Raw genomic sequence first — 25,529 nt, forward strand, 5'->3', positions numbered from 1 at the left:
TTTCAACTCCAAACTCATTTAATAATATCATCATCTTAAAACATGAAAGCACTTTAGTCATTGAATGGTGTCGTTTTGGAACATTGGACATGCTTTATTTCAGAACTTTCACACTTTATTTAAACATCTCACATATACAAAATAGGTACAATAAACTTTGTGGTTTTGTTTTGAGAGAGAGGCCGCCTAAAATCCATTAAAAATGGATCAAATAATGTGCTGTCAGCATGAACACTGCATTGATAGGGGGAATTGAAGGAGTAAAATGTCTGAACAAAAAGAAAACAAAACTTCGAGACCAAAAAAAATTAAAAAAACAAAAACAGAAACAAAGTCAAAACCAGACAAACATCAGACCAGATTTAGGAAAATTCCACCTGCTTAAAATGGGGTTTATCAGGGGGACCTGTGCAAGACTCATCAAAGTCAATACAAAGTAACACAGTGAGAATGAGTGGTTTCCTGCTTTTCCACAGCTGCATGTTTAGCACCATAGATCTCTGCTTCAAGTAATTCAGCACCTTTGATACAGGACAGAGCTTGAAGCCGTAGAATTCGTAACATCTACGTTGTGGATCAGACAGCTTCTCAAAAGTATTTTCTAAAACACAGGCATGAGGTAGCTTCAACCTTTTTTTTTTTATAAAAAAAAAAAATTGTGGTTTTAAACCTCCTCTTTGGAAGATATACAAAGACCACAAAGTGATGCATACTTTCAGCGTTTTTATTACACTTATTAGATTTTTTACAAAATGTTGACATGTTCCACAACATGGTGTTTTCCCGCGTCTCTTTGGGCTGCTGTATTAATTTGCATTGCACAACGCTCCGTTCAGTCCATTGGTCCTCTCCGATAGAGCCCAGCTTAAGCAAGTGGATGCGCAGAGGGAATGAGCATTCAGTATAAAAAAAAACACACAAAGAAGGGCAGAGATTTTTTCTTTTTTTCTTTCTTTCTCCCTTTTTTTAATTTATCATGAGTCTATTTATTTGAAACAGACTGGGCCAATGTCCAAACCAAACTCTTGATCAGCTCCACCAATGTCCAAAGGTGCAATGTCGAGGATGGGCAGGCGAGATGGTTTATTTGTTCTGTATTCAATGACTGTCTTGCTCCACTGGCCAGTGTGTCTCTGCAGAGGTAGGACAAAAGGAGAAACCATGTATCAGAATAGTGCACTCAGTATATCATATCTTGAAAATGTACAATAATACCCTACAGTAGAAACCTATGATACTTTAAATAAAGAGTCAGGTTCCCAAACTCTTTCACTAACCAGGAATTTACAGAAAACTACCCTGAGCCTGAGTTCACCCTTCTACCATGCACTGTATCTATTTGTGGAAGTGAACACAGAGAGAGAATGAACAAAGCTATTGTTCCAGACATTGCAGTGTAAAAGAAAGGGGACTTACAGTGCAGCCATCCTCCAGAACGTTGAAAGTGAAGCGGCTGTTGCCCTCGGCCCTCAGCTCCACGTCGTTGGAACCCTGCAGGAGGACAGCCTTCTTCAGGTTGCCGTTCTCTCCATCCATGTACGCCACGCTGTTCTTGCAGTGGTATGTGATGTTCTGGGTGGCCTGGTTGGCCAGGAGACGCATGAAGGCCAGTTGTGTGGCCATGCTCTGGGGGCTCAGGGTCTCGTCGTTGTAAGCAAACTGAGAAACAACATTGGAGGAATTAAGACAGGATCAGTGTCAAGATGCAGTATCAAGCATTTAGAGAAAAACCTGGGTGAAGAATCAGATAGATATCTGATGATCTCTTTCAAATGGAACCAATGCAATCAGGTTTATGGTTCTGGAGATGAATGTAAGCCAATAACATGGGCCTATACAATACTACTAAAATATGCCTAGAATCAAACTGGTGTACCAATCAAATCAATATATCTTCCTCTCAGATGTTTAAACTGTACGCTCTTGTCATTAGAATCAGTACAGGTTCAGTCTGCTCACCTCAGTACCACCGTTAATGGTCTCGCCGAACCAGACGTGCTTCTTGTTCTCAGAGCTCCTGTACCAGTTCTTGCGGGCGATGCTCTCGGGGTGAGGGTGGATGCAGGTGTGTCCGGTGGAGAAGTCGCAGTAGGCCTTGATGGCGTCAGCGATGCAGCCCTGGTTGGGGTCGATCCAGTAGAAACCTGCAGGGGAGTACAAGAAAGAATGACATTGATTAGCACTGATAGTGTTATTATCACTATTATTACTATTATTATTAATAATCATTGAATAATAATATTATTCAACATGATACTGTCTATTGTATGGGTTTGATCACTCAAGGAGAGTATTGATAGTGACATGTAGGGTGATAGATAAAGATATGGAAAGTTAGTTAGTCTGTGTTGAGACTAGAATGAACTAGAGATTTTAGTGGTTAAGAGTTTACAAAGAGAGTGTGAGGGTTCTAAGGCACCTCGGTGAGTCAAACAATCAATGAAGAGAAAGGCAGATGTTTCTGTGCCACCAACTCACCGCTGCTCCATTCGGGGTGGGTGAGTCTGATGTCTCTGCAGGTACGGGCGGGGTTCTTCTTGGAGCCCTCGGGGGTGAGCATGTTCTCGATCTGGGAGTTCAGGGACTTGATGGTGGCGTCCACCTCATAGTCCTTGGCCCTGAGAGAGGGCTGATCGGCTCTGTACTCATCGTAACCACCAGACTGGTCGTATCCACCACCAGCGGGACCTGCGGGCCCGGGAAGTCCAGGAGAGCCGGGTGGACCCTGTGGGCGAGAGAAGAGAGTTAACAACCTCAACCTTAGTAAGGTGGGTCACTGCTGCTGATGCTGATGCTGATGCTGCAGAGAAGTATCTCATTCACACTTTCTCATGCTAAAAGCTTAACTTGTATCAGTGAAGTTCTTTTTAAGTAAATTATAAGTCAACCTAGATCCATTATGTGTTGCTATGTTAACAGCTAGTGTCTGCCTTCACACCTTAAACAATCAGTCCCCTTCGTCACCAATTCTGTGGCATTTGGCTGACTGACTGAGTGGCTGACTGGCTGACTGACTGAGTGGCTGATTGAGGCAGTTATGTGAGTACTAGATAAACTCACAGCAGGTCCAAGATGTCCAGGGGAACCACGGTGTCCAACAGGTCCGATAGCACCATGACCTCCAGCTCTACCATCCTTACCAGGGGGACCATGGGGTCCGGCGGGGCCCTAGAGACAAGGAGAGGTAGAGGACAAGGAGAGGTGTCAAATACATTTATCTGTCTAGTTGGAAGAAGATACAATGGAGGGAGCGTTTGATGTGGATAGTAATAGTTACTTACTCTGGGTCCAGCAGGTCCAGTGATACCAGCAGAGCCAGTCTCACCAGATGGTCCCTGTAGGGGAGAGATATGATTAGACAGGAAAGTTCAGGGGTAGCTAAAGTTGGTCCCTGTAGGGGAGAAATATGATTAGACGAGAGCTCAGGTGTAGCTAAAGTTGGTCCCTGTAGGGGAGAAATATGATTAGACGAGAGCTCAGGTGTAGCTAAAGTTGGTCCCTGTAGGGGAGAAATATGATTAGATGAGAGCTCAGGTGTAGCTAAAGTTGGTCCCTGTAGGGGAGAAATATGATTAGACGAGAGCTCAGGTGTAGCTAAAGTTGGTCCCTGTAGGGGAGAGATACGGCTAGCTCAGGAGTAGCTACAGCATAAGAACATTGTCGTACTGTAAATTATTTTGATATTTACGTGAAGTGGCTATAAGGCGTCTATAAATGAAATGGTGAAGCTAATACAAACTTGGGCATATGGGATGGGATATTTCAGGATAGGAGATTAGATCATATTGAATTGATCTTGATGGATGGTCACAGCAGTCATCATGACTTACATTAGGTCCGGGCATTCCCTGGAGACCACCATGTCCACGCAGACCCTTCATGCCTCTGTCTCCCTTCTCTCCAGCGCCACCCTTCTCTCCGCGGGGACCAGCGGGGCCCTACAACACAAGGAGACACAGAACCATAACACAGGTGTGTTATTTCACATTTAGTATAGGCACAACTAGGCTATGGCTACAGTATAGTCCACAGTATAGGCACAACTAGGCTACGGTGATGCATTAAGATAAATTAAATGATTAGTGGAGTTCTAATTCAGATGAGGTATGAGGTTAGACAGGGTACTCACGGGGGCACCACGGGCACCAGCAGCACCGACGGGACCACCGTTTCCAGTGGGGCCCTATAGAGGCAGAGAGGGAGAAGATATATCCACATCAGCATGCTAGAGATAGAACCACAGGAACAATTCTTCTGTGTAGCGTAGAAGTGATGTTTCTGTTTCATGTGAATGCTTTTTTTCTATAAGTATTGTAGTATTTATTTAACCCTTATTTTACCAGGTAAGTTGACTGAGAACACATTCTCATTTACATTTCCAGTAACGACCTGGGGAATAGTTACAGGGGTTATATGGGTATATGAAGAAGGAGCCTCTCATGGGAAAGCTAGGGGAAATACTGTAACATCATGCCATTGCTAACATGGACTCCACCGTCCTCCTTCTAGAAACCAGTTAAACGTGCCCTTCGTCAACCCTGTTCAGGGGGTCCAATTCGGGTAGGGGGGGCACTTACAGACTCTCCACGGTTTCCAGGTCTGCCAGCGGAGCCAGCGGGTCCGTTGGGTCCAGGTTGACCAGAGCTTCCAAGGGCTCCAGGAGAACCAGGCTCACCACGGTCACCCTGCGAGGGCGCAAAGTTCAAGGTTCAAAGTTGAAAGTTCAAGACATTATAGTTTTAACTGATATTCATATGAACTTAACATGTTCCTGAGATGAAGTTTGTAAAATGGAAGCCAAAGGGAACATTTCCACTCCACTACAAGATGGATTTAGTCCTGAATTCAGCTCAGGTGAACGGTGTCGTCAGTACTGTGAGGTATAAATTACGCTCCGGGGTGAAGTTGTCCCAAGGTATGATCAACTTCCCCTCTACCAATCGTAACCTTAACCATTAGAGGGGAAAATTCTAAACTGACCCCAGATTAGCGTCTAGGGGCTACTTCACCCTACAGCATAACTGACAGAGAGCACTGTACCTTGAAGCCAGCAGCTCCGGGACGGCCGGGAGGTCCATCGTTGCCAGAGTTACCCTGTGTGGTGACACAATAGCATGTTAATTGTGTTGCCATGGGAACTGTGGGTAAACTAAAATGTAGGATTTGGGCCATGAGTCTAGAATACAGGCTCTGAGTACTTGTTTAACACATCAAACAATCAACCCTTACCTCACGTCCAGCTTCTCCCTGAGTACCAGTCATACCGGGCATGCCAATGTTACCAGAGGGACCACGGGGTCCAGAGGCACCAGCAGGTCCAAGTCTACCAGGCTCACCCTGAATGGCACAGAGTATCACAGGGTCAACACAGTACAAACACATACCATAGTAAGTAACTATGTACTGTATCCATAACTCATCAATAGATCGCAGCGCAAACAAATCTGGTTGTCTGGGCTCCACCTGTCTGGAATAGAACTGTGATTTGCCCCATTTGATCAAAATCATTCCCATAAAATATGACAAATTGCTATTTTTACAGAGCCTTTTTGTTTGTTCTGTGGTCGGATGTGTCTGCTAGGGCAGTTTGAATAATGTTTTGAAACAGAAGGTGTGATGCTCTCACCACAGCACCAGGACCGCCAGGAAGACCCTTGTCACCACGGGAACCAGGCAGACCAACGAAGCCAGAGGGTCCGAGCACACCTTGGGGTCCAGCGGTACCAGGAGCACCCTGAACAGGGACAGGAGATCAGGAGGTGAGAGTGGAGAAAAGCATAGAACAGAGAAAGAAACACAATCACTTTCCCCCGTCATCGCCATAAGTGGTGAATGGGGCTGTTTTGTTATGCAACCCAAACAATGTAAAACGCTTTGAGATCTAATGAAAAGCTAGCCTGGTCCCAGAATGGTTCTGTGCTGTTTTGCCAACTCCTATGGTCCTATGGCAAAACAGCACAAACAGATCTGGAACCAGGCTAGTGAAAGCCACAGCATAAATCCTTTATTGAGGAGAAGCTTACTGAGAGGCCTCAATGGGAGTTATGATGACTTACGGGAGGACCGCTCTCTCCACTGGGTCCCTTGTCTCCAGTGATACCAGCGGGGCCAACAACTCCCTGCTCTCCCTGAGGTCCACCGGGCCCAGAATCACCACGGAGACCACGAGGGCCATCCTTGCCAGCGGGACCGGCGGAGCCAGGGGGCCCAGCAATACCCTGTGTGTAGGGAAGAGGACAGGACAGGTGGTTGTTGAGGATAAAAAGTGGGAGGAGTATCTGTGTATGTTTGTTCAGAATCAGCCAGGATGTTGTTATCTCTGATAAGAGACTGACATGAGTGAAATATGAACACAAGTGGTTTGAATAACTACATGATGTCTAGCCAGCATGATATTGCTTCTAAGTACAGATGTAGGCTCTTAATTCGAGCCAATTTGCTATAGCAAGAAAATAAACCTGCAGCAACAGGAAATGTGAATTATTATGTGGATTTTTATGAATGCACATTTTTGTAGGGTTTGATAATTTCTTTGTAAGGGAATGTCAGTCTAAATTACAAACTTAAGAAGCCTTTTTAAACCTCAAACACACCACACGTTTTAAATGTGTAAAAGTTATCCTGCAATAGGGTGATCAAATGAAGATCCTACATCTGTACAAAATGGCACCTCCGTGTGTTTGTGTGTGTGTGTGTTAACACTACTGCCGCACTTACAGCGGGACCGGGGCCTCCAACTCTACCGGCAGCACCAGGGAAACCGGTCAGACCCTGAAGAGAAAGAACACACACAAAGGTCAAAGGTTAGAAAGCAGCCAAGGTCACTGGGTCACAGAGATATGGGGTGTCGTTGTGTGTGTGTGATATCAGTGACAGTACTTACAGAAGGTCCAGCATCACCACGACCACCAGGAGGGCCAGCGGGTCCGCTAGCACCCTAGACAAGCACAGGAAGTCAGTTTACATCATCATCTTCACAAGTAGAGGATATCATTCCCAGTGAGGATGTACATCTTGTAATAATAACAACATTTGCCACTTAGCAGAGGCTTTTATCCAAAGAGACTTAGTCATGCCTACATACATTATACATATTGGTGGCCCTGTGTATCAAACCCACAACCCTGGCAGTGCAAGCACCATTCTCTACCACCTAAGCCAAACAGGACCATGTACTGCATATAATTGTCTGTGTGAATGATTCAGTGGATTCCCATTGAAGTAGGTGGTAAGAATGGGCTGTGTGTCGCACATTGGAATTAAGAGGACCAACTAAGTAAGTGACTTACAGAAGGTCCAGATTGGCCAGCAAGTCCAGCAGGGCCGGCGGGGCCGACATCTCCCTTTCCACCAGCGGGTCCCTTCTCTCCTCTAGGGCCAGACTGACCATCAGAACCCTGCATGGGATGCACAGACATGGGTCAGAACAGAACCCACAGAACAAAGGCTGCAGAAACACAAGGTAGTGTGTGTGTTTGTGTGTGTATGTGTGTAAAGGTGTGTGCACACAAGTTTGTGTATGTGTGTGTATTAGTCTGTCAGACAGTGAATTAGTGTGTGTGTTTACGTGTGTGTTTCCATGCATCGGTCAGTGAAGGAGTGAGCTTGTGTGTATGTCTCCATGTTAAAGAACATCACTATATTTTGATGCATACATGTATGTGACGTGTTTGTGTGTGGTTTCAGGGTATCAACCGAATCAGTACTTACAGGGGGTCCGGCGAAGCCGGGAGGTCCAGCAGGTCCACCCTCTCCACGCTCTCCCTAAATCAGAGCAGGAACACAGAGACAAATGGTCAGAGGAGCCCATCCATGTACAGTAGATATATACACATCCATCCAACCATCCGATCATCCATCCAACCATCCATCTAACCATCCATCCAGCCATCCATCTAGCCATCCATCTAGCCATCCATCTAACCATCCATCCATCTAGCCATCCATCCAACCAGACAGATAATCAAGCATCAACTAGACACTGATATAACATGACATTGTTGGATTCTATCTTGAAATATACTTATTCCTGTCACCATACTAGAATGTATTGATTACTTTACATCTATAAGAAATGTATATGTTGGAGTCAATGAAGGGTGAATAGGAACTCTGTGTACAGAAAGTTACTGTGTGAGACAAGGGGCAGTACAGAAAGTTACTGTGTGAGACAAGGGGCAGTACAGAAAGTTACTGTGTGAGACAAGGGGCAGTACAGAAAGTTACTGTGTGAGACAAGGGGCAGTACAGAAAGTTACTGTTGAGACAAGGGGCAGTACAGAAAGTTACTGTGTGAGACAAGGGGCAGTACAGAAAGTTACTGTGTGAGACAAGGGGCAGTACAGAAAGTTACTGTGTGAGACAAGGGGCAGTACAGAAAGTTACTGTGTAAGACAAGGGGCAGTACAGAAAGTTACTGTGTGAGACAAGGGGCAGTACAGAAAGTTACTGTGTGAGACAAGGGGCAGTACAGAAAGTTACTGTTGAGACAAGGGGCAGTACAGAAAGTTACTGTGTGAGACAAGGGGCAGTACAGAAAGTTACTGTGTGAGACAAGGGGCAGTACAGAAAGTTACTGTGTGAGACAAGGGGCAGTACAGAAAGTTTCTGTCTGTTCAAACATTTTATTGCTGAATATGAATATTTCTACGGAAGGAGGTAAAGAGCAACAGTCTAGTCTCAGTTCCTGATAAAGGAAGGCCAGTTTCTATAGAACTAGGACAAGGAGAGATGTGGAACTCAACTCGAGATAAGGTCAACAGTTGAAGAGAGAATAAACCTCTGGGAGGGGGGCCACACACACACACACACACACACACACACACACACACACACACACACACACACACACACACACACACACACACACACACACACACACACACACACACACACACACACACACACACACACACACACACACACACACACACACACACACACCAGTAAGAGGAACAGGCTGAGTTCCTGCCTAGCAACAGAAACTGATTGTTTATCTTAGACATACTAGGAGGTGACTCCATCTAGTCAGAAGGTATAAATATGCTTGTGTGTCCGTTCGTCCGTTTGAGTTTTTACTCTGTTTGTTTAGAACCTAACAACATGATAGTGTTGACTGATATAGCGTCTATATTGGGTAGACATTCTGAATATTAGATCATGTTAGTCCTTAATTCCTTTGATGAGGGGTGATGAGCAGACATGTTATAATGTGTTATAGATGTGTTATATGTGTTATGTGTTATATAAGTGTTTGTAGGTACTTACACTGGGTCCACGAAGACCAGCAGGTCCGGCAGGGCCGAAGGAGCCAGACTCACCCTGAAAGAGAGCAAAGATGAGAATGTGTGGGCTGAATCAATCCAAAATATGTCTGTATAACTTTGACCAGTCAAACCTAGATCTTCAAGTTCCACAGAATGTCCAGTATTTAAGTGTATTGACTATTTGTTTCCAAAAAATGCAAAATAGTTGTTACTATGACTACCATCATCAACTGCCATATGCTGGTAGATGAGTTTGAAGTATGATGATGTATAATGGAGCAGGTGTCCAGGCAGTGTGCTTTCTGCCAGGTTCATGTCCAGCGTTAGGAGAAAATGTTTTGAAACAGGGTGGTGCTTGTCCAACTTTCTGTTTTACGATGCAAAATGTTTAAAAAATATGGGTGAGCGGTACAGTGTACCCTCCTGAACATAACCCTGGTTTCCATCCTTTGGAGATGACATCAGCTGTTGTGACCTCGGCAGTGTGCAACTGCAAACTGCCCAGCAGATGGCGAGGTTAAGATTCTAGCTTCACAAGCTGTGGCAGGTGGTGTGCTCATAGTCCTTCTCTTTGGTCTGGAGTAGACAGGCATTTGTTGTTTTCCAAATATTCAGAATGACCACACTCAACAATATGGTCCAGTCCATATCTTGATCACTTGTGGAGAGCCAAAGAGTCTTGAAATGGCCATTGACATCATTGCTCCTCTGAAGGTCAAGCCAAAGAGTCTTGAAATGGCCATGGACATCATTGCTCCTCTGTAGGTCAGTGAACATTAGGCCTACTCCATCTTGGATTTCTTGGATATGCACAATCGTTGACAAATCTTCCCTAAGTGAGCCCCACAATATTTCTCATCATCTGAACCAACGTATTTCCTTCATCCTTAGATATCCTTTCATGTGTTGAGGTTAAAGGAGACGATATTCAGGCTGTTTACCTTTTCACCATTAGCACCGGAAGGTCCAGGGGGTCCACTTGGTCCGGGGCCACCCTAGAAAGAGACACAAGGTACAAAGTCAGACTAAGACACAATAGAGACAGAATAACAATGAATTGGATGTTGTTTTCATTGTGAAAGTGACCACATTAGATGAGAGAGGAACTTACACGGGCACCGTCTCTTCCCATGTTACCCTCAAGTCCTCTGTGTCCACCCTCACCCTAGATTGGAAAGGGGGAAAAGACATGTTACAGTCCCTCATTTAAAATAGCCATTATATAGAGTTGTTTTTAGTCTAGGTCTATCAGATAAAATCAGTATTTCAAATTCTCCCAGTGTTTGTACTGTAGGACAACTTTATCAAGCACTGCATTTCACATCAGCATATCAGAAATTATAATTTACATCAATTCTAGCTTTTATGCAACTTTTCACATGATTTCTGTTTTTCTTGTGAAATGTACCTTTTTTATATGTTTACAGGCGGCATATTCTGGGGGGACTTACCTTCTCACCCTTGGGTCCGGGAGTACCACCAGCACCGCGCTCACCGGGCATACCACCGGGTCCTTGGTGTCCAGCGGCACCAACAATGCCGACAGAACCAGGCTCTCCCTGAAACAGAGACATTGGTGAAGAATGGTTCCACCTATAAGCTATCCAACTCATGGAGCAAGCTCATGAGTGGTTAGGAGCTTCATCTGACTACAGTGCTTAAAAGAACAGTTGTGTATTTCTCATACAGAATACACCAGTACTATCAGATCTATCGTTCATATATTTTAGTTATACCGACTGTAGGGCCAGGAGGATTTCCAGACCACATGACCTGACCAGGTGAACAGGACAAACTCTGGGCCTTGTTTACTAAGCCCTTCATAGAGCTGTGCTCACCTTGCCACCATCGGGGCCAGGAGTTCCAGCAGGTCCACGAGCACCGATGGCTCCCTGAGATCCGCCAGAGCCAGCAGGACCAGAGTTTCCACGCTCTCCCTAGGAACAGACATAGAGAGAGGGCGACTGTCAGCACCAGGGCTCTGTCATGGGCACACCACAGTATGTATACACTACAAATGTGTGGATGTGAATTGTATATAAAAATAGGGTCTAGTTAAGGCCTATACTTAAGAGTACAGGTAAATGGGTGAACAGCAACATGTGTTTGGTTGACCAGCTGTTAGAAGATCATACTTAATGTTCTGTGAGAGGGATTCATGAGTGGACATACCTTGACACCAGCGGGTCCTGGGAGTCCCTGGTCTCCGGGCATACCCTGTTGAGAGATGAATGCTTTGTTAGTTAAAAATATTACAAAACAATGCTTTGTTAGTGCAGAATATTACATAGTGAGAATACTATTAAAATATACTGAAATGAACAGTAAGAGGTAACATTTCTATAAACAAAAATATATTTTGCAGTTAGTGATTTTGTGGAAATATATATGCGTTTGTGGATGTTGGTTTGCTATGGCTTTGCGGATGTAGGTTTGTTCTAGGTTTGTGGATGTACACTGGGTTTGTGTTACAGATCAGGGTTCTAGGTTTGTGGATGTATAATGGGTTTGTGTTACAGATCAGGGTTCTAGGTTTGTGGATGTATAATGGGTTTGTGTTACAGGTCAAGGTTTGTGGATGTACACTGGGTTTGTGTTGCAGATCAAGGTTCTAGGTTTGTGGATGTATACTGGGTTTGTGTTACAGGTCAAGGTTCTAGGTTTGTGGATGTACACTGGGTTTGTGTTACAGGTTTGGTTACTCACTTGGTTGCCAGCTTTGCCAGCCTCGCCGGCAGGTCCAGCGGGACCGGGCAGACCCTGGAAACCAGGAGCACCAGAAGGTCCCTGCTCTCCCTTCTCACCAGCGTTACCCTGTAGAAGAGGATGGCATCAAGGTCAATCAAATCAAATACAGTTCACTGTAAGATAAGATTCTAGTTATTACATGTGTGTGTTTAAATGAAATAGTGCAGACTACTTACAACGACTCCAGCTGGGCCGGAAGCTCCATTGTTGCCATCGGCACCGGGGCCGCCCTAAGCAGAGACAGGGAGAGAGGTAGGGGAATGATCAATGATCCATGATAGTTTTGTCAGTGTTTATCATGGAACTCATGATTTGAGGAAACACAACTCTAAACTCTAACTATAAATCTAGAGTAAGTAATACATTTGTTTGGACTGTTTGGCTAGCGTCCTGTCAGTCCTACGACGTCACAGATTTAGGATACTCAGCTTTACCAACTGCCAATTTGAGAGATATCTACCATAATAGTAAATTAATTCCCTTTTACAGTAGAGAGTTGATAATGTAATGAATGTTGTCTGATGCGGGGTTACCTTCTCTCAGACCAGTAGAGAGTTGATAATGTAATGAATGTTGTCTGATGCGGGGGTACTTACTCTCAGACCAGTTGCACCAGTAGGTCCCTTATCTCCACCCTTGCCAGCCTCACCCTGGAGGGCGAAAGGGAAGAAGAGATGTCAGATGAACATCATGTTGATGTACAGACCATCATCAAGATAAGTACAAATCTTTCTACTCCTAAAATCACATTCTGTCCATATTTTATTTTATCCTTCAATATCACTTCCTTTTTACTCTTTAGATCATAATCTGTCCATAGCGAAGTGCAACAAGACCCTAGCTGTCTCTCTCACGGTCCAATCTCATGCTATCAAGTCATCCTCTAGCAGATCTCCTTCCTGGTTTTACTTTACTTGCTGGTTCTACATCCAGTTTCTACTTACTCCAGGTCCCTTGGGGCCGGGGAATCCGATGTTACCGGGCTGGCCTCTGGGTCCAGTTGGGCCGGGGGGACCAGTGCGGCCATCCAGACCAGCAGCACCCTGGAAGAGGACACACACAAAACAACGGGGATCAGATATGACACAACACCACCAGGTGGGTGTTAACATTGGTGGTGGATGGGGTGGGTAACCGTACCACCAACACAATGTGACTGCTTTGAACCAATCCATTATCATGGCACCAGTTTTATTGTATACTTTTTTAAATAATGTAGAGCGTTTGAAAGGATCAATATTGGAGATGACGTGTTTGATCACTTACAGATGGGCCTTCCTTGCCTGGGGGTCCACCCTGTCCAGAGTTTCCGGGGAGGCCCTATAAACAGACAGAACTTGTTAGTCATTCAGCATCACAGCTAGAGAACACATGCTGTATTTGGTTCAGAGATTAGACAATCAGAGAATCCATTACACATCTGATACAAATATTTTGATTGACAGGTGTGTGTGACACTTACTCTAGCTCCAGTCAGACCAGACTCGCCAGCACGACCGGCATCACCAGGGGCTCCACGGATACCACCAGGGCCGGTGGCTCCACGAGCTCCGGGCATACCCTGTCAGAGAGAGGAGGAGGAAGAGCAACCCATGAGTACAAAACAGTCACTAAATTACAAGGTAAAAGTCCGTTTTTTTTCTGCCTTTGAACAATTGTCATCATGGTAAATCATATTTTTGGTAACTTACAATGGGACCACCTCTTCCCTCCAGACCAGGCAGACCACGAGTTCCAGCACCTCCCTACGACACACACACAGAGAGAGACATGTTTCAACCACATCTGCAACTTATATCAAACACACCACACCACAAGAATATCCCTAGCCTGGGTCTGGTAAACTGGGTCTGGGATAATATACTCACTCTAGCTCCACGCAGACCAGCGGGCCCGGTGGCACCAGCCTCGCCAGTTGAGCCTCTCTTGCCCTCCTCACCAGCGGGACCAGCGGCACCCTGGACACCAGAGTGACCCTGAAGGAGAAAGCAGAGACATTAGAGACTGCCACAAACACACACCATGTACTGACATAATGCTAGAGCATACCTATACTGCTAAACAGCAGTAGTATGGATACTCACAGGCTCTCCCTTAGCACCAGAATCTCCCTTTTGTCCAGAGGGTCCAGGGTCACCCTGCAGTCAAAGAAACACAGATACATGATCAAATCACTCAATATTCATACAGATTGTGTGAATAAAGTAAATGTTCTGTGAATAAAGTTAAGTGTTGTTGCATTGGTTTTTAGGTCCAGCGGTACTCACACCAAGGCCTCTAGCTCCAGTGGATCCTTGGGGGCCCTGAGGGCCGGGACCTCCTCTTGGGCCAGGGAAACCAGGGGCTCCAGCAACACCGGGGAGACCCTAGAACACACACACAGGATGGAAGAAATGGTGAGTAAGGAGACAGCTGAAGGACCTACTGCATAAACATTACCATACCATTACCTAATCACATTACCCAATATCCAATGGTTTCACTACAACAGTTACTTATGGCTAATATCACATGTATGTAATGTGGGAACAACTGAAATAAGTTCTGTACATCATGAATTCCAAAGCTAAAGTGATTCATTGTTGATGTTATTTGAGTGATATTTGCTGTTGTGCTACATTCATAACTCATATCATACCTACACAAGTTCAAGGATCGAGTGAACAAGATTTTACATCTTGACCTTTGTCTGGCCCTAAATAACCATTGAACTGTCAATCTAGTCTACCCACAATGCAACTATGGCCAGAATACTTACAGCAGCTCCCTTGGCGCCGTTGATACCGTTGTTACCAGGGTTACCCTACAAGGAGAGGAAAAGGAAAGAGAGTGTTGCAGACAAGTGTGTGGAGGTGCCAAGACAACAAGAAACCATGATGCATGACGCAAAATAATGACGCTACATACAGTACATCAGGAAAAGATAACCAGAAAACAAGAGAGAGCCTTCAATACGACATGTTTCACACTGTGAGAATGTTGTGGTTTGTTGGTATCTGTGTATACTTACAACGGGACCGACGGGGCCAACAGCTCCATTGATACCAGGCTCTCCTCTGCCTCCCTGAGGTCCGGATGGGCCATTGGATCCAGCACCTCCAATCTCTCCCTGTAATAGAGACACTATCCAGTCAGATGGGTAGTGGGCTGTTTTAGGATGCTATATAGATGTTGTTATGTTATGGTATATAAATCCTCATGGGAATACTATGCATGGAATCAGTAGTTTGGTCAATGTGATTGGTCCCTTTACAGTAAACCAATCAGATTACCGGATAGTAATAACCAATTAGAGAGACATCATGTTTTTGGTGTGGAGAAAGCTTCTTAGATGTGCCTTTACAGTTCCCAGAACTGGGAATCTGGGAATCTTCCTTGGTGTCCACACTAATAATGTCCATGATATTCTACAGATGACATTCTACAGGTGATATTCCAAGGATGATATACTAGGGATTGTGATAATGAAGAACTGCTCTGGAGATGACATCACACTTACCTTGGGGCCAGGGGCACCAGGGAAACCAGGGGGGCCAGCTGCTCCAAGAGGACCCTGGGAAACAGAAAATAGAGAGAGGACATAGTGAAATAGAGGTCAAGGGTTACAGTAAAGGGTTGTTAGATGAAGCTACCCCTAGAAGCAGATGATTTAACTTCAGTTTTAGCATTTCCACCTGTAATGATTTCGGTTAGGATTAGGTGAGGGATCAGATCTGGGCCTAAAGGCACAGTGACTTCTATCTGGCATTATATTACACAACAGAGGGGTCACATGTATGTGATCCATTAGGTTAAGGGGTCAGAGGTTATTGGGTCAAAGGGGGAGCCGGACTCACAGCAGGGCCGGCGGGTCCAGTGCTTCCATCAGCACCACGGGCACCAGCTGGTCCAGCAGGGCCGGCACGCCCTCTCTCACCATTCAGACCACGAGAACCCTGGGGTGGGGAAGAGAGAGTGGGAGAGAGAGAGAGAGTGAGAGAGAGAGAGAGAGAGAGAGAGAGATAGAGAATGGTTGAGGACAAGTGCACTGGGATTTTGTAAAGTGTGTGTATGTACAGAGAATGTGTTGTATATAATCTATTCCTGGTTGTACAATTGATGTCCTCATCTCCACTGTGTGTGTCCTTTGCAATCAGCTATGTGAATGCAATTTCTTTTGAATGTGACAAATGGTAAAGAATCATCGTGAGGTACAATCAGACTCTATGCAGGTGACATGTTTCATTAATGATACATGTACATATGCCTTGCCTGGCACCATGCTGATGCTGACATTTCCCTCTAGGGAACAATACGAGGGAAAAGACAAGGGTGACGTCATGTGTGAACTTACAGCTTGTCCGGGGGTTCCGTTAGCTCCATGGGCACCTGTCTCACCCTATGTGAGAAGCAGAAGAACACGTATTCAGATGACAGGCACTCATAGGAGGTAGAAAGTTAAGATGAGTTTGAACTCTGGGACATATCTAGATTGGTAAGCATGAGTGTCCTAAAAAATGTATTCTCTGAGATTTAGAAAAAATATGTAGTACTATGTATGTGAGTGGTAAAACAAGAACTGACCTTTGAGTAACTGCTATCAATGTAGAGTGATCACGACTAAACATGCACTAAAATGTGCTACTGTATGCGAAACTCACTTTACTTTTAGGTGTTACAGGGCCTGTTTCCTGGACCCAGATTAATCCTATATGTGGAATAAAAAGCTTGCACAATGGATCTCTCCATTGAAAGTGTTTCCTAGTTCAAGACTAGGCCTAATCTGTGTCCGGGAAACCAGCCCACAAAGATGAAAGCTAAATCTCTGTTACACCTCTGTATTAGGCCGCTTGTGAAATATGTTAGATTTGCCAGCGGTAAGAGAATAAACTGTGATTGAGGAAGGTGTGGCTGCAACATTACCTTAGCACCAGAGGTACCAGACTCTCCCTTGCGTCCATCCAGACCATTGTAACCCTGGAGCACAACGAGAACAGGTTAGCATCCTGAGACAATACACAAATATTATAGTCTAAAATCAATTAAAACTGTAAAATATGTATATCAAATGATATTTTTTCCCCCATATCATTCAGAGCATATTGATTATCTGGTGAGGGAGTTTTTGGTTTGATCATTATCTACAGATCTCTGCTTCTTGCATTCTATTTGATATGGGATGCATTTTCGCTCAGCTTCATGGGATACAACTCCTCCTAATTTCCCATAATCCCCACAGTTTTACCTTCATATCACAAGCTATTCCCTTCATAGTGCACTTGACTGGAGCCACATAGGTCAGAAGTAGTGCTCTAAATAGGGAATAGGGTGTCATTTGAAATGAGGGATATGTGTGCAAGAGGAAGCAGGAGGAGATGTGTGGGATACCGTGATATACCGTGAGATACATATTTTCAGAACATGACAGGGTCACATTCAGTGAGGTGCAACATTACAGAACATCCAGATAGAAATGTATTACGTAGAATAGACACGCTTCTCTGTCATGTGGAATCACATGAGCTCTATATAAGTCACCTCTATCTGTAACCTTCAGAGCATTGCACTCCTGGGAAGACATTAGGAGTGGCAGGGCCTAGCATGTATTTATGTAAATACTCACTCTGTGTCCCTTCATTCCAGGAAGTCCAGGAGTTCCGGGGAATCCACGAGCTCCCTACAGAGGAGGGAGAGAAGAGGTTAGAAAAACTGTGTCTCTTTCTCTGCATGTTTTAAATGATAACACTTTATGGGTTCATGCATATTTAGTGTCAAATGTATATTTAGTTAACAAATCTGTCAGCTCTGGACATTGCCCTTACCTGAGTTCCGGGGCCACCTCTGTCACCAGGCTTGCCAGGTCTGCCGTTGTTACCCTACAAGTGAACAGACAAGCTGCATTAGATTAGATGTGTATACTGTAGGTCCACTATCATGAAAGCATTTGTAGCATTGGTAGTCTGTAGATTTTCCACATTAACTTATTGCCCCAGTAGGCAATTAGTGCCACAGTTAATTATTTCAAAAGTTAGACCAAAATAATGCAGATGATTTTAACTGTTTACTTACATCCTCACCAGCCTTGCCAGCGGATCCAGTGGGTCCACGAGCACCAATGGAGCCCTTGGATGAGAGAGAGGTCACAGATCAGAGGTCAGGGTTCAGAGTTAAGGTCACAGTCACATTCCAAGTTCTAGGTTCTAAGTTATAGATTGCCTTTCTGTGTAGTAGCGTCAATTAGTAAAAGGCTTGATGATTAGTTGACTAATGAAATTAGGTGTGCCGGTTTAGGTTAGAGTTTCCATGAGAGAGTTATCTTACAGTCTGTCCGGGCTCTCCAGGCTCTCCAGCGTGTCCTGTGAATCCTTGGGGTCCCTGTTGATGGGAAGACACATAAGTGAGCCATTTTGTACAAATTAGACATAGAAATAAACAATGATATCAGTTAGGTGTAAGGAGCAGAACCAGGAGATATTCCAGCCTGACCATGTGATCTGACCAGGGAAAACAGGGGATTATTTCTGATCAGGTCACTTAGTCAAGAAGACCTCCTGGCCTTTGTGTTGAGTTTATATGAGAGAAAGACACAACATTGAGTCATTTGACATATTACATTCGTGAACTACTTACAGGGGATCCGGGAGGTCCGTTGGGTCCTCTAGATCCCATTAAACCCTGAGGAGAGAAAGACAAATCACATTCAAATAAGATCAAACAAAAGCACCTACATCATTTCAATACTGTTCAATGGAAGTGCACATCCAATGTAGATATAAATATGTGTATGGGAGAATGCAATTGGAAATATGGCAACCCAAAAACTTTTGCATAAAATCGGGGAACGCATGCCTATAAAAATCGAGAAATGTATGAGGTCTTATCTGAAATGAAATGTATGAGATCTTATCTGAAATGAAATCTCAACGGATTTGGGAGGAAGGGGAATACAATTTGAAGAGAATAAAAGGGTAATACAACTATTCATGTTTACCCAATTGGTATTCTATTGGTAAACACTTAACTATGTATCTATTGGTAAACACTTAGCTATGAGAGGGGTCACAGCAACAGATAAAGAAATAACTGCAGTGCACCTATCATGTCCAGAGTTTGGTGTAATATTCTGTCAGCTGCTCCATGCAGGACGATGAAGAGGATATGATCAGTGCCAGAACAGTGTATGATCTATTCCACAACCTTGTTTCTGGCTCGATTCCAATATATACCCATAGGCACTGAGAAGATTAGGAATAACTCTACCTTGCCCTCTCATAGGCCAGGTGGAATTTTCACAACATTACTTGCTTACATCCATCTTATCAGATCCACACAAGTGCCTAGGGGCCAGGGGCTAGGCAAGGACTAGTGCCAAGGGAATATGCCTATGGGCTAAGCAGGGACAGTGCCAGGGGCTGGTGCCTTGTAGGTGGTGGCTTCAGCATAGTGCCAAGGGGTCAGGGGTCAGGGTTTAATGTGGGGTTAATTCATGGTCACCCTCTCCCTCTTGTATTTGGGGCCTCACCATTGGTCCAGGTCCGGGGTCACTGCCCTTTCCTCCATCAAACTGAGCAGCAAAGTTCTGGCAAAAGAAAAAAGGGACACAAATCATTAGCACACAAATTAACAAGGAATATAAGCCATGTTTAGGTAATTATGATAATATACATGTATTGTGACAAATAATAATTGCATAGTAGTCATAAATTCCATTGATTAATCCCAGATGTTCGGTTGAGGGTCTTGAGACATGAGAGTAGTAGTCCTTAGTGTCAACCATGATGAACCACACTGAACAATATTGACAAACTGTACCAGTATTGAACATTTATTTTTGGTATAAAACTAAATAATCTCATAATATAAACTCACTGGAACCTACAATCATCATGTCGTGTGTGTAATAACATGGTAGTAACTATGTAACAACAGCACTGGCAGCTATGTTTATGTTTTACTGTGTCACAGGGTCATTGTGGGGTCAAAGGGTCATAGGCCACAGGGTCAAAGGTCAACAGGGTATGAGTTCATCAGGGCATGAGTTCATGGGGTCAAGACTACCCAATTGAACCCATCCCTAGTGAGTAAGGCACACTTTGAACACTTAACATGGCAGATTTGAAAGAGGAACCAAGTGCCATGCCTGATAAACACACCAGAGTAGATGGGTGTTGTTGGGTGAAAAGTGTCTGCCATCTTCTGAGGGAAAAATTAAAGCCAGTGAAAAAATGAATGACATTTTCTGAGTTACAGAACTGTCAGTAATTGTTTGAGTGAGAAAATGAGGGTTAACTTCAGTTACAGATCTGTCAGACATTTTCAGAGTAACAGAACTGTCAGTCATTTAGAGAAAAGTAGGGACATTTTCAAAGTAACAGAACGGTCAGTCATTTAGAGAAAATTAGGGACATTTTTGTGGTAAACATAATAATATAGGTGAACTTACTCCTCCAAGTCCAGGGGGACCAGGGGGGCCGGCAACCCCGGGGAATCCAGGTTTACCATCTCTTCCATTAGGACCTTGGGGACCCTATCAGACAGAGAGAGAGACCGAGAGAAATACTTAGTATTAAAGAAAGTCTGAGCTAAAATACTTTATATTCTATACATATTTCTGTTGTTGATGTTGTTTATGATGACTTTCTATTTCAGTTTTGTTTTCTGTTTTGTTTTCTGGTGTGATTGCACTGTCCTGCACTGTCCTGTGACATACTGTAAGTGCTATACTGTACACTATAGACAAACGGGAAAACATATTACATAAGCAAAATTATTACAAAATTGTTATGATTTACATAATGATGTATAATTTATTTAAAATCATATAAAAAAATATGTAATTGCTAATATGTTCATAATATAGCTGGGTAAAAATACATCCAATAATATTGTTGTCAACATCGAGGATCTAGGTCTCTGTGCCATGACAACAAGGGGTGTGGCCACATGGGGTAACAGTATGTCATGTAGCCCTCTCAGAAATTTGCATTTAAACAAGTGTAGTAACTTACAGACACATAACATACAACCTCTACACACCAATGGAAAATTACAATAATTATTGAACAAGGGAAATGTCAAAGCATTTTAAAGTTCGCACAAAACAGCTGGGTTTTCTTTGCTTACCCTGTCACCTCGAGGCCCCTTAGCTCCTCTTGGGCCCTATGGTGGGAAAATATCTCAATCAGACAAACATACAAGACAAATGACTCAAATATACGTTTTAAAAGCTTATCAGTGCCTCTAGCAAAGCAGGTCATAGACCCTAATCTCAAATGAATGATTGCATCAATGTTAATACATTTATAGCATTTGAAGGTTGTATCACAATATGTGTCGTAATGTATATGTATGTGTACGTAATGTGTACATAAACTTGACCTTACGGTTTAAGGACAAGCATATCCACACATTAACTTTACTGTATGAGTCAACAGTGCATGCTGACTAGGCCTCAACATTTGATCTTCCTGAGCCACAAAGTTCAGATATGCCACACTTTTCTATACTAGTAAATGACACATAAGAACATGTTTGCTCACCTTAAATCCCCCCTAGATAGAAAATAAGATAAATAAATATAAGATTTATTTATTCAGTCTTTTCCACCACATTTCTTATGTCATTCAATGTGTAGGCTATATCAACTGTATATCAGCTTTTTTCATCCCTCATCCCTCATACCACCCTGCATACCACTGCTGGCTTGCTTCTGAAGCTAAGCAGGGTTGGTCCTGGTCAGTCCCTGGATGGGAGACCAGGTGCTGCTGGAAGTGGTGTTGGAGGGCCAGTAGGAGGCACTCTTTCCTCTGGTCTAAACAAAAATCCCAATGCCCCAGGGCAGTGATTGGGGACACTGCTCTGTGTAGGGTGCCGTCTTTCGGATGGGATGTTAAACGGGTGTCCTAACTCTCTGAGGTCATTAAAGATCCCATGGCACTTATCGTAAGAGTAGGGGTGTTAACCCTGGTGTCCTGGCTAAATTCCCAATCTGGCCCTCAACCATCACGGTCACCTAATAATCCCCAGTTTACAATTGGCTCATTCATCCCCCTCCTCTCCCCTGTAACTATTCCCCAGGTTGTTGCTGCAAATGAGAATGTGTTCTCAGTCAACTTACCTGGTAAAATAACGGTAAAATAAATCAAATAAAATTATTTGCCAACAAAGCATATTAGTTGCCAGTGTCATAAAGCATTATTGCATGCATACATGTATATTATAAGCCACATGCTCGTGCAGATAACTACAACAAATATCAAACACATAACACCACATACAGATCTAATGTTATCTTATTCACAATTGCAGAGAGATGTTTAAAAGAGCACTATGGAGCTGGTTAACTGGCTGAATGCCAAATCCAGATTGATGTTGGATGACAGTAGGCTATGCAGGTGGATAGGCCAATCAGTCAATCAATCAACCCTAATCTATCATAATCAATTCACCTTATAGATCCACTGCCCCTTTAAAACATCAGAATGCCAATATAACTGCTGAGATACAATTTCCAGGTGAGCAATTTGTAGCAATCTCAACTATACCAGGCAATTCTGAACAGGCCAAACTTCCTTCATACTGTAAAAAGATGTCTAAAATAAACATGACCATGGTCCATTACAAATCGAGTTATCATAGTAGGAGTGCTGATCTAGAATCAGGTCCCCCCTGTCCACATAATATATTTTGTTATGATTTAAAAGGATAAACTGATCCTAGATCAGCACTTCTCTGAGACTTAGTGAATACGGGCCTGGAATGTATCTGCAATGTTTAGCTTTCAAACCTCTTCCTGATCCTATTAAAGGACATCTTGTGCCCAGTGGCCCCATGGGTAAAGCAGCACCAGCACGGGCGGTTTTAACTTTCACTGACACTACCCCTGACCAATAGGACCCTCACCTATTCATTGGCAGAAAGTGAAGAAAAAAGGGGTAGCCTAAAATGAAACTGTAACAGTCTGCTATAGTTGAGATCGCTCAAATTGTCAACAGAGGGATCTTTTCACCGAATATCAGCTGGAATTTGGAACAGACAAGATGCAAAAGGTAAAATATCTTCTAAAAGCTGTTTGATAGATAATATCATGCACATGTACTAACCGCTGTGATGTTGCAATAAGGAGGAAGAGGAGGAGGAGGAGGAAGAGGAGGAGAGGGAAAAAGGGATACTCAGTTAGAACATGATAACTTTAGGAAAAACAAATGTCTGAAATGTGAAGTACAATCGTTTTTTTTGTAGCAATCTACATTTTTATCCACCTTCTATATTCCAACCATTTGTTCAATTCAAGTTGCCCTCTTCTTTTCCTTCAGAGCAAATTACTGTTATGAATTCTATGGTTGTATAATATACACAGAACTGGATCTAATCAATGAAATGCAAGGGAACTGACATTAGCCTATATCAAAATGTATGAATAAATGAATAAAGATTAACATTAGATGCATCTAAAATCCTATCTGACAAAAAATAAATAAAGTGAAAGTGATATCAAAGCTGGCCATATACATGTGCTAATCGAGTTAGTCAACACATTTGGGTTTCACAAGGCCTGAAGTTCTCTTTCGGGCCCATAGTACTGTAAGTATTGGCTCAATACACACACTGCTAATACACTAGCTTCTGCATTGTTCACAACATCCCACTGACTGTTCATTTCAGTGTGAATCGAACACTAGCTAACGAGCAAGCAGTCAGGTGGACACAGGTCTGTACTGCCACATCCCATAAGGACAACAGCTTGGCATTGTGGTGGAGAGGAGACCAGAAAAAAGTATTGTGTTTTTAGGTATGTGGATGCACAACTATAACTCACGTGAGAAGTTTTTTTTACAATACCTTCATTTTTAGGAGTTCAATTTGGTCTAAATGACTAAATTAGTTGAATAAAGATTTAATCCAAGAACCATTCAACGTGCGCACCTACGGGTGTGAGGCTATTAGAGGAACTATCATCTTATGTCGCTGGTGATGACCAATGATGATCTAAGCTTTTCCTGTATAAGCCTCAGTGGTGTCCTCAATCTGATATGGCATAACAACTGGTTATTTATTCTACATTTGGTCCTGCCCTGCTGATGATGGAGTGGCATTGCACCTCCTCTGAAATACTGCGGTGTCAGGCCCTCACCACTAGGAGGCGCCTTTGGACACTAAAAATAATATAATCATGGGAAATATTGTTTCAATTTATATTACTTGTAAATATAAATCAAATGTCATGTGTATTGCATTGAAACTAATGCTTTATATTCTTATAATACTGATAATAACTTTTACGAAATAGCCCTAGCCCTAACCCTAACTATGCAAAACCTTATCTTCCACAATGCCCAGAAAATAAGCCATACATTGCACTAAGTAACTTCAATAATATGTAGAAATAATTATGGGATCGAAAATCTAAATTTTTGTAAAGATCTGTATGTATTTCTATAGAAAATAAATCGAAGAGGGTTGATGCCAAAAGGGATCCTGTTCAATATGACCACTAGGGGGCGGCCTTTCAATTCCCTATAATAAAAGTTAATTCCCTGGACTCCTGAAACAATATGTACAACGCCCCAAACTTTTCATACTAGGAGTTTACAGATAAATTCCAATTGTAGTCTAAATGTTGGTAGTTCCACTAGGCTAAAATCTATTCAAAATCACTAAATTAACAACTTCCTTCAAGGCTGTTATTTTTTTTCATCAGGGCGTTTCTCTCTCTCTCTGAGACTAATCAAATTAACAATTGTATCCACGGAAGAATAATGAAGAATCCACCGAAATGACCAGGATCCGGTCGGTTTTATACGGGATAGCCAGAGGGAAGCCCTCAAAAGAACTTTTAGCTGTCCTCGGGTTGATTTCCAAGTAGGTTCCAAATAAAAACCCAAGCATAAGAGTCCTCCCGAACTCTTAAAACGGGACCAAAAATCCTCGGTAAAACACAAAAAGCAGATATCAAACTTACATTGGCATGATGCTAGCAATGAAGTTACTGCAAGCAGCAACAGAATCCGGTTATCCACAAAGCTGAGCATGTCTAAGCAGACATGCAGACTCCTTGTGCTGCTGTGCCCTGTTTTAACTACTTCAAGCAGGCATACAGTTGTGGTGACTAGAATAACTCCAAGCTTGGAAACCTGCTGCCGTGATGCTAGAATAATAAAGACTAATCAGTCCTATTTATATGGCAGGAGGTTCCTTTGTCTGCGTGTCAAGAGTTATCCCCTGGACCAATAGGAGAAGTGAAATCCTATGACTCCCATCCCTTCCCAGCCCCAATAAGTCATGTGGTCCTACATCTCCAGCCTTCCCTCAGAAACGTTGGCAATGCTTCGGTGATGATGACGAGTGCAACGGTTTAATTAGATCCATTCTTGAGGACGTGGACAATGTAGACGTTTTAAAAGGAGCAAGACCTGCATTTTTTTCAGAATTTTTGTAAGGTGGTTCATCTCACTGGACGTGTAGCCGAGAGGGAAAGGGTAGTTCAGTCAGTGCGTCGGGGCTGAGTGAGGGCGCGTTGGGCATCCGACTGTCACC

General features: G+C 43.4%; 1 protein-coding gene across 1 annotated transcript; it reads right to left on the bottom strand.

Annotated features, from left to right (window-relative positions):
• On the bottom strand, positions 1-25,150 carry LOC139559292 (collagen alpha-2(I) chain). Its single transcript, XM_071375158.1, has 49 exons — positions 24,955-25,150; positions 23,734-23,735; positions 21,117-21,152; positions 20,437-20,520; positions 19,516-19,572; positions 18,624-18,668; positions 18,315-18,368; positions 18,063-18,116; positions 17,816-17,869; positions 17,617-17,670; positions 16,917-16,970; positions 16,348-16,392; positions 15,851-15,949; positions 15,514-15,567; positions 15,025-15,123; positions 14,773-14,817; positions 14,282-14,380; positions 14,099-14,152; positions 13,883-13,990; positions 13,706-13,759; positions 13,477-13,575; positions 13,281-13,334; positions 12,959-13,057; positions 12,611-12,664; positions 12,191-12,244; positions 11,973-12,080; positions 11,439-11,483; positions 11,105-11,203; positions 10,718-10,825; positions 10,378-10,431; positions 10,208-10,261; positions 9,268-9,321; positions 7,711-7,764; positions 7,290-7,397; positions 6,884-6,937; positions 6,718-6,771; positions 6,057-6,218; positions 5,627-5,734; positions 5,230-5,337; positions 5,041-5,094; positions 4,578-4,685; positions 4,130-4,183; positions 3,831-3,938; positions 3,282-3,335; positions 3,061-3,168; positions 2,479-2,725; positions 1,960-2,144; positions 1,417-1,659; positions 1-1,133 (listed from the first exon to the last, which is right to left on the bottom strand). The coding sequence occupies exons 1-49, from the start codon at positions 25,022-25,024 to the stop codon at positions 987-989; spliced, it is 4,059 nt and encodes a 1,352-aa protein (XP_071231259.1). The 5' UTR covers positions 25,025-25,150; the 3' UTR covers positions 1-986.
• Between the last annotated feature and the right edge of the window lie 379 nt (positions 25,151-25,529).

The sequence above is a fragment of the Salvelinus alpinus genome, chromosome 29 (assembly GCF_045679555.1).
Source record: "Salvelinus alpinus chromosome 29, SLU_Salpinus.1, whole genome shotgun sequence".
Lineage (NCBI taxonomy): Eukaryota > Metazoa > Chordata > Actinopteri > Salmoniformes > Salmonidae > Salvelinus > Salvelinus alpinus.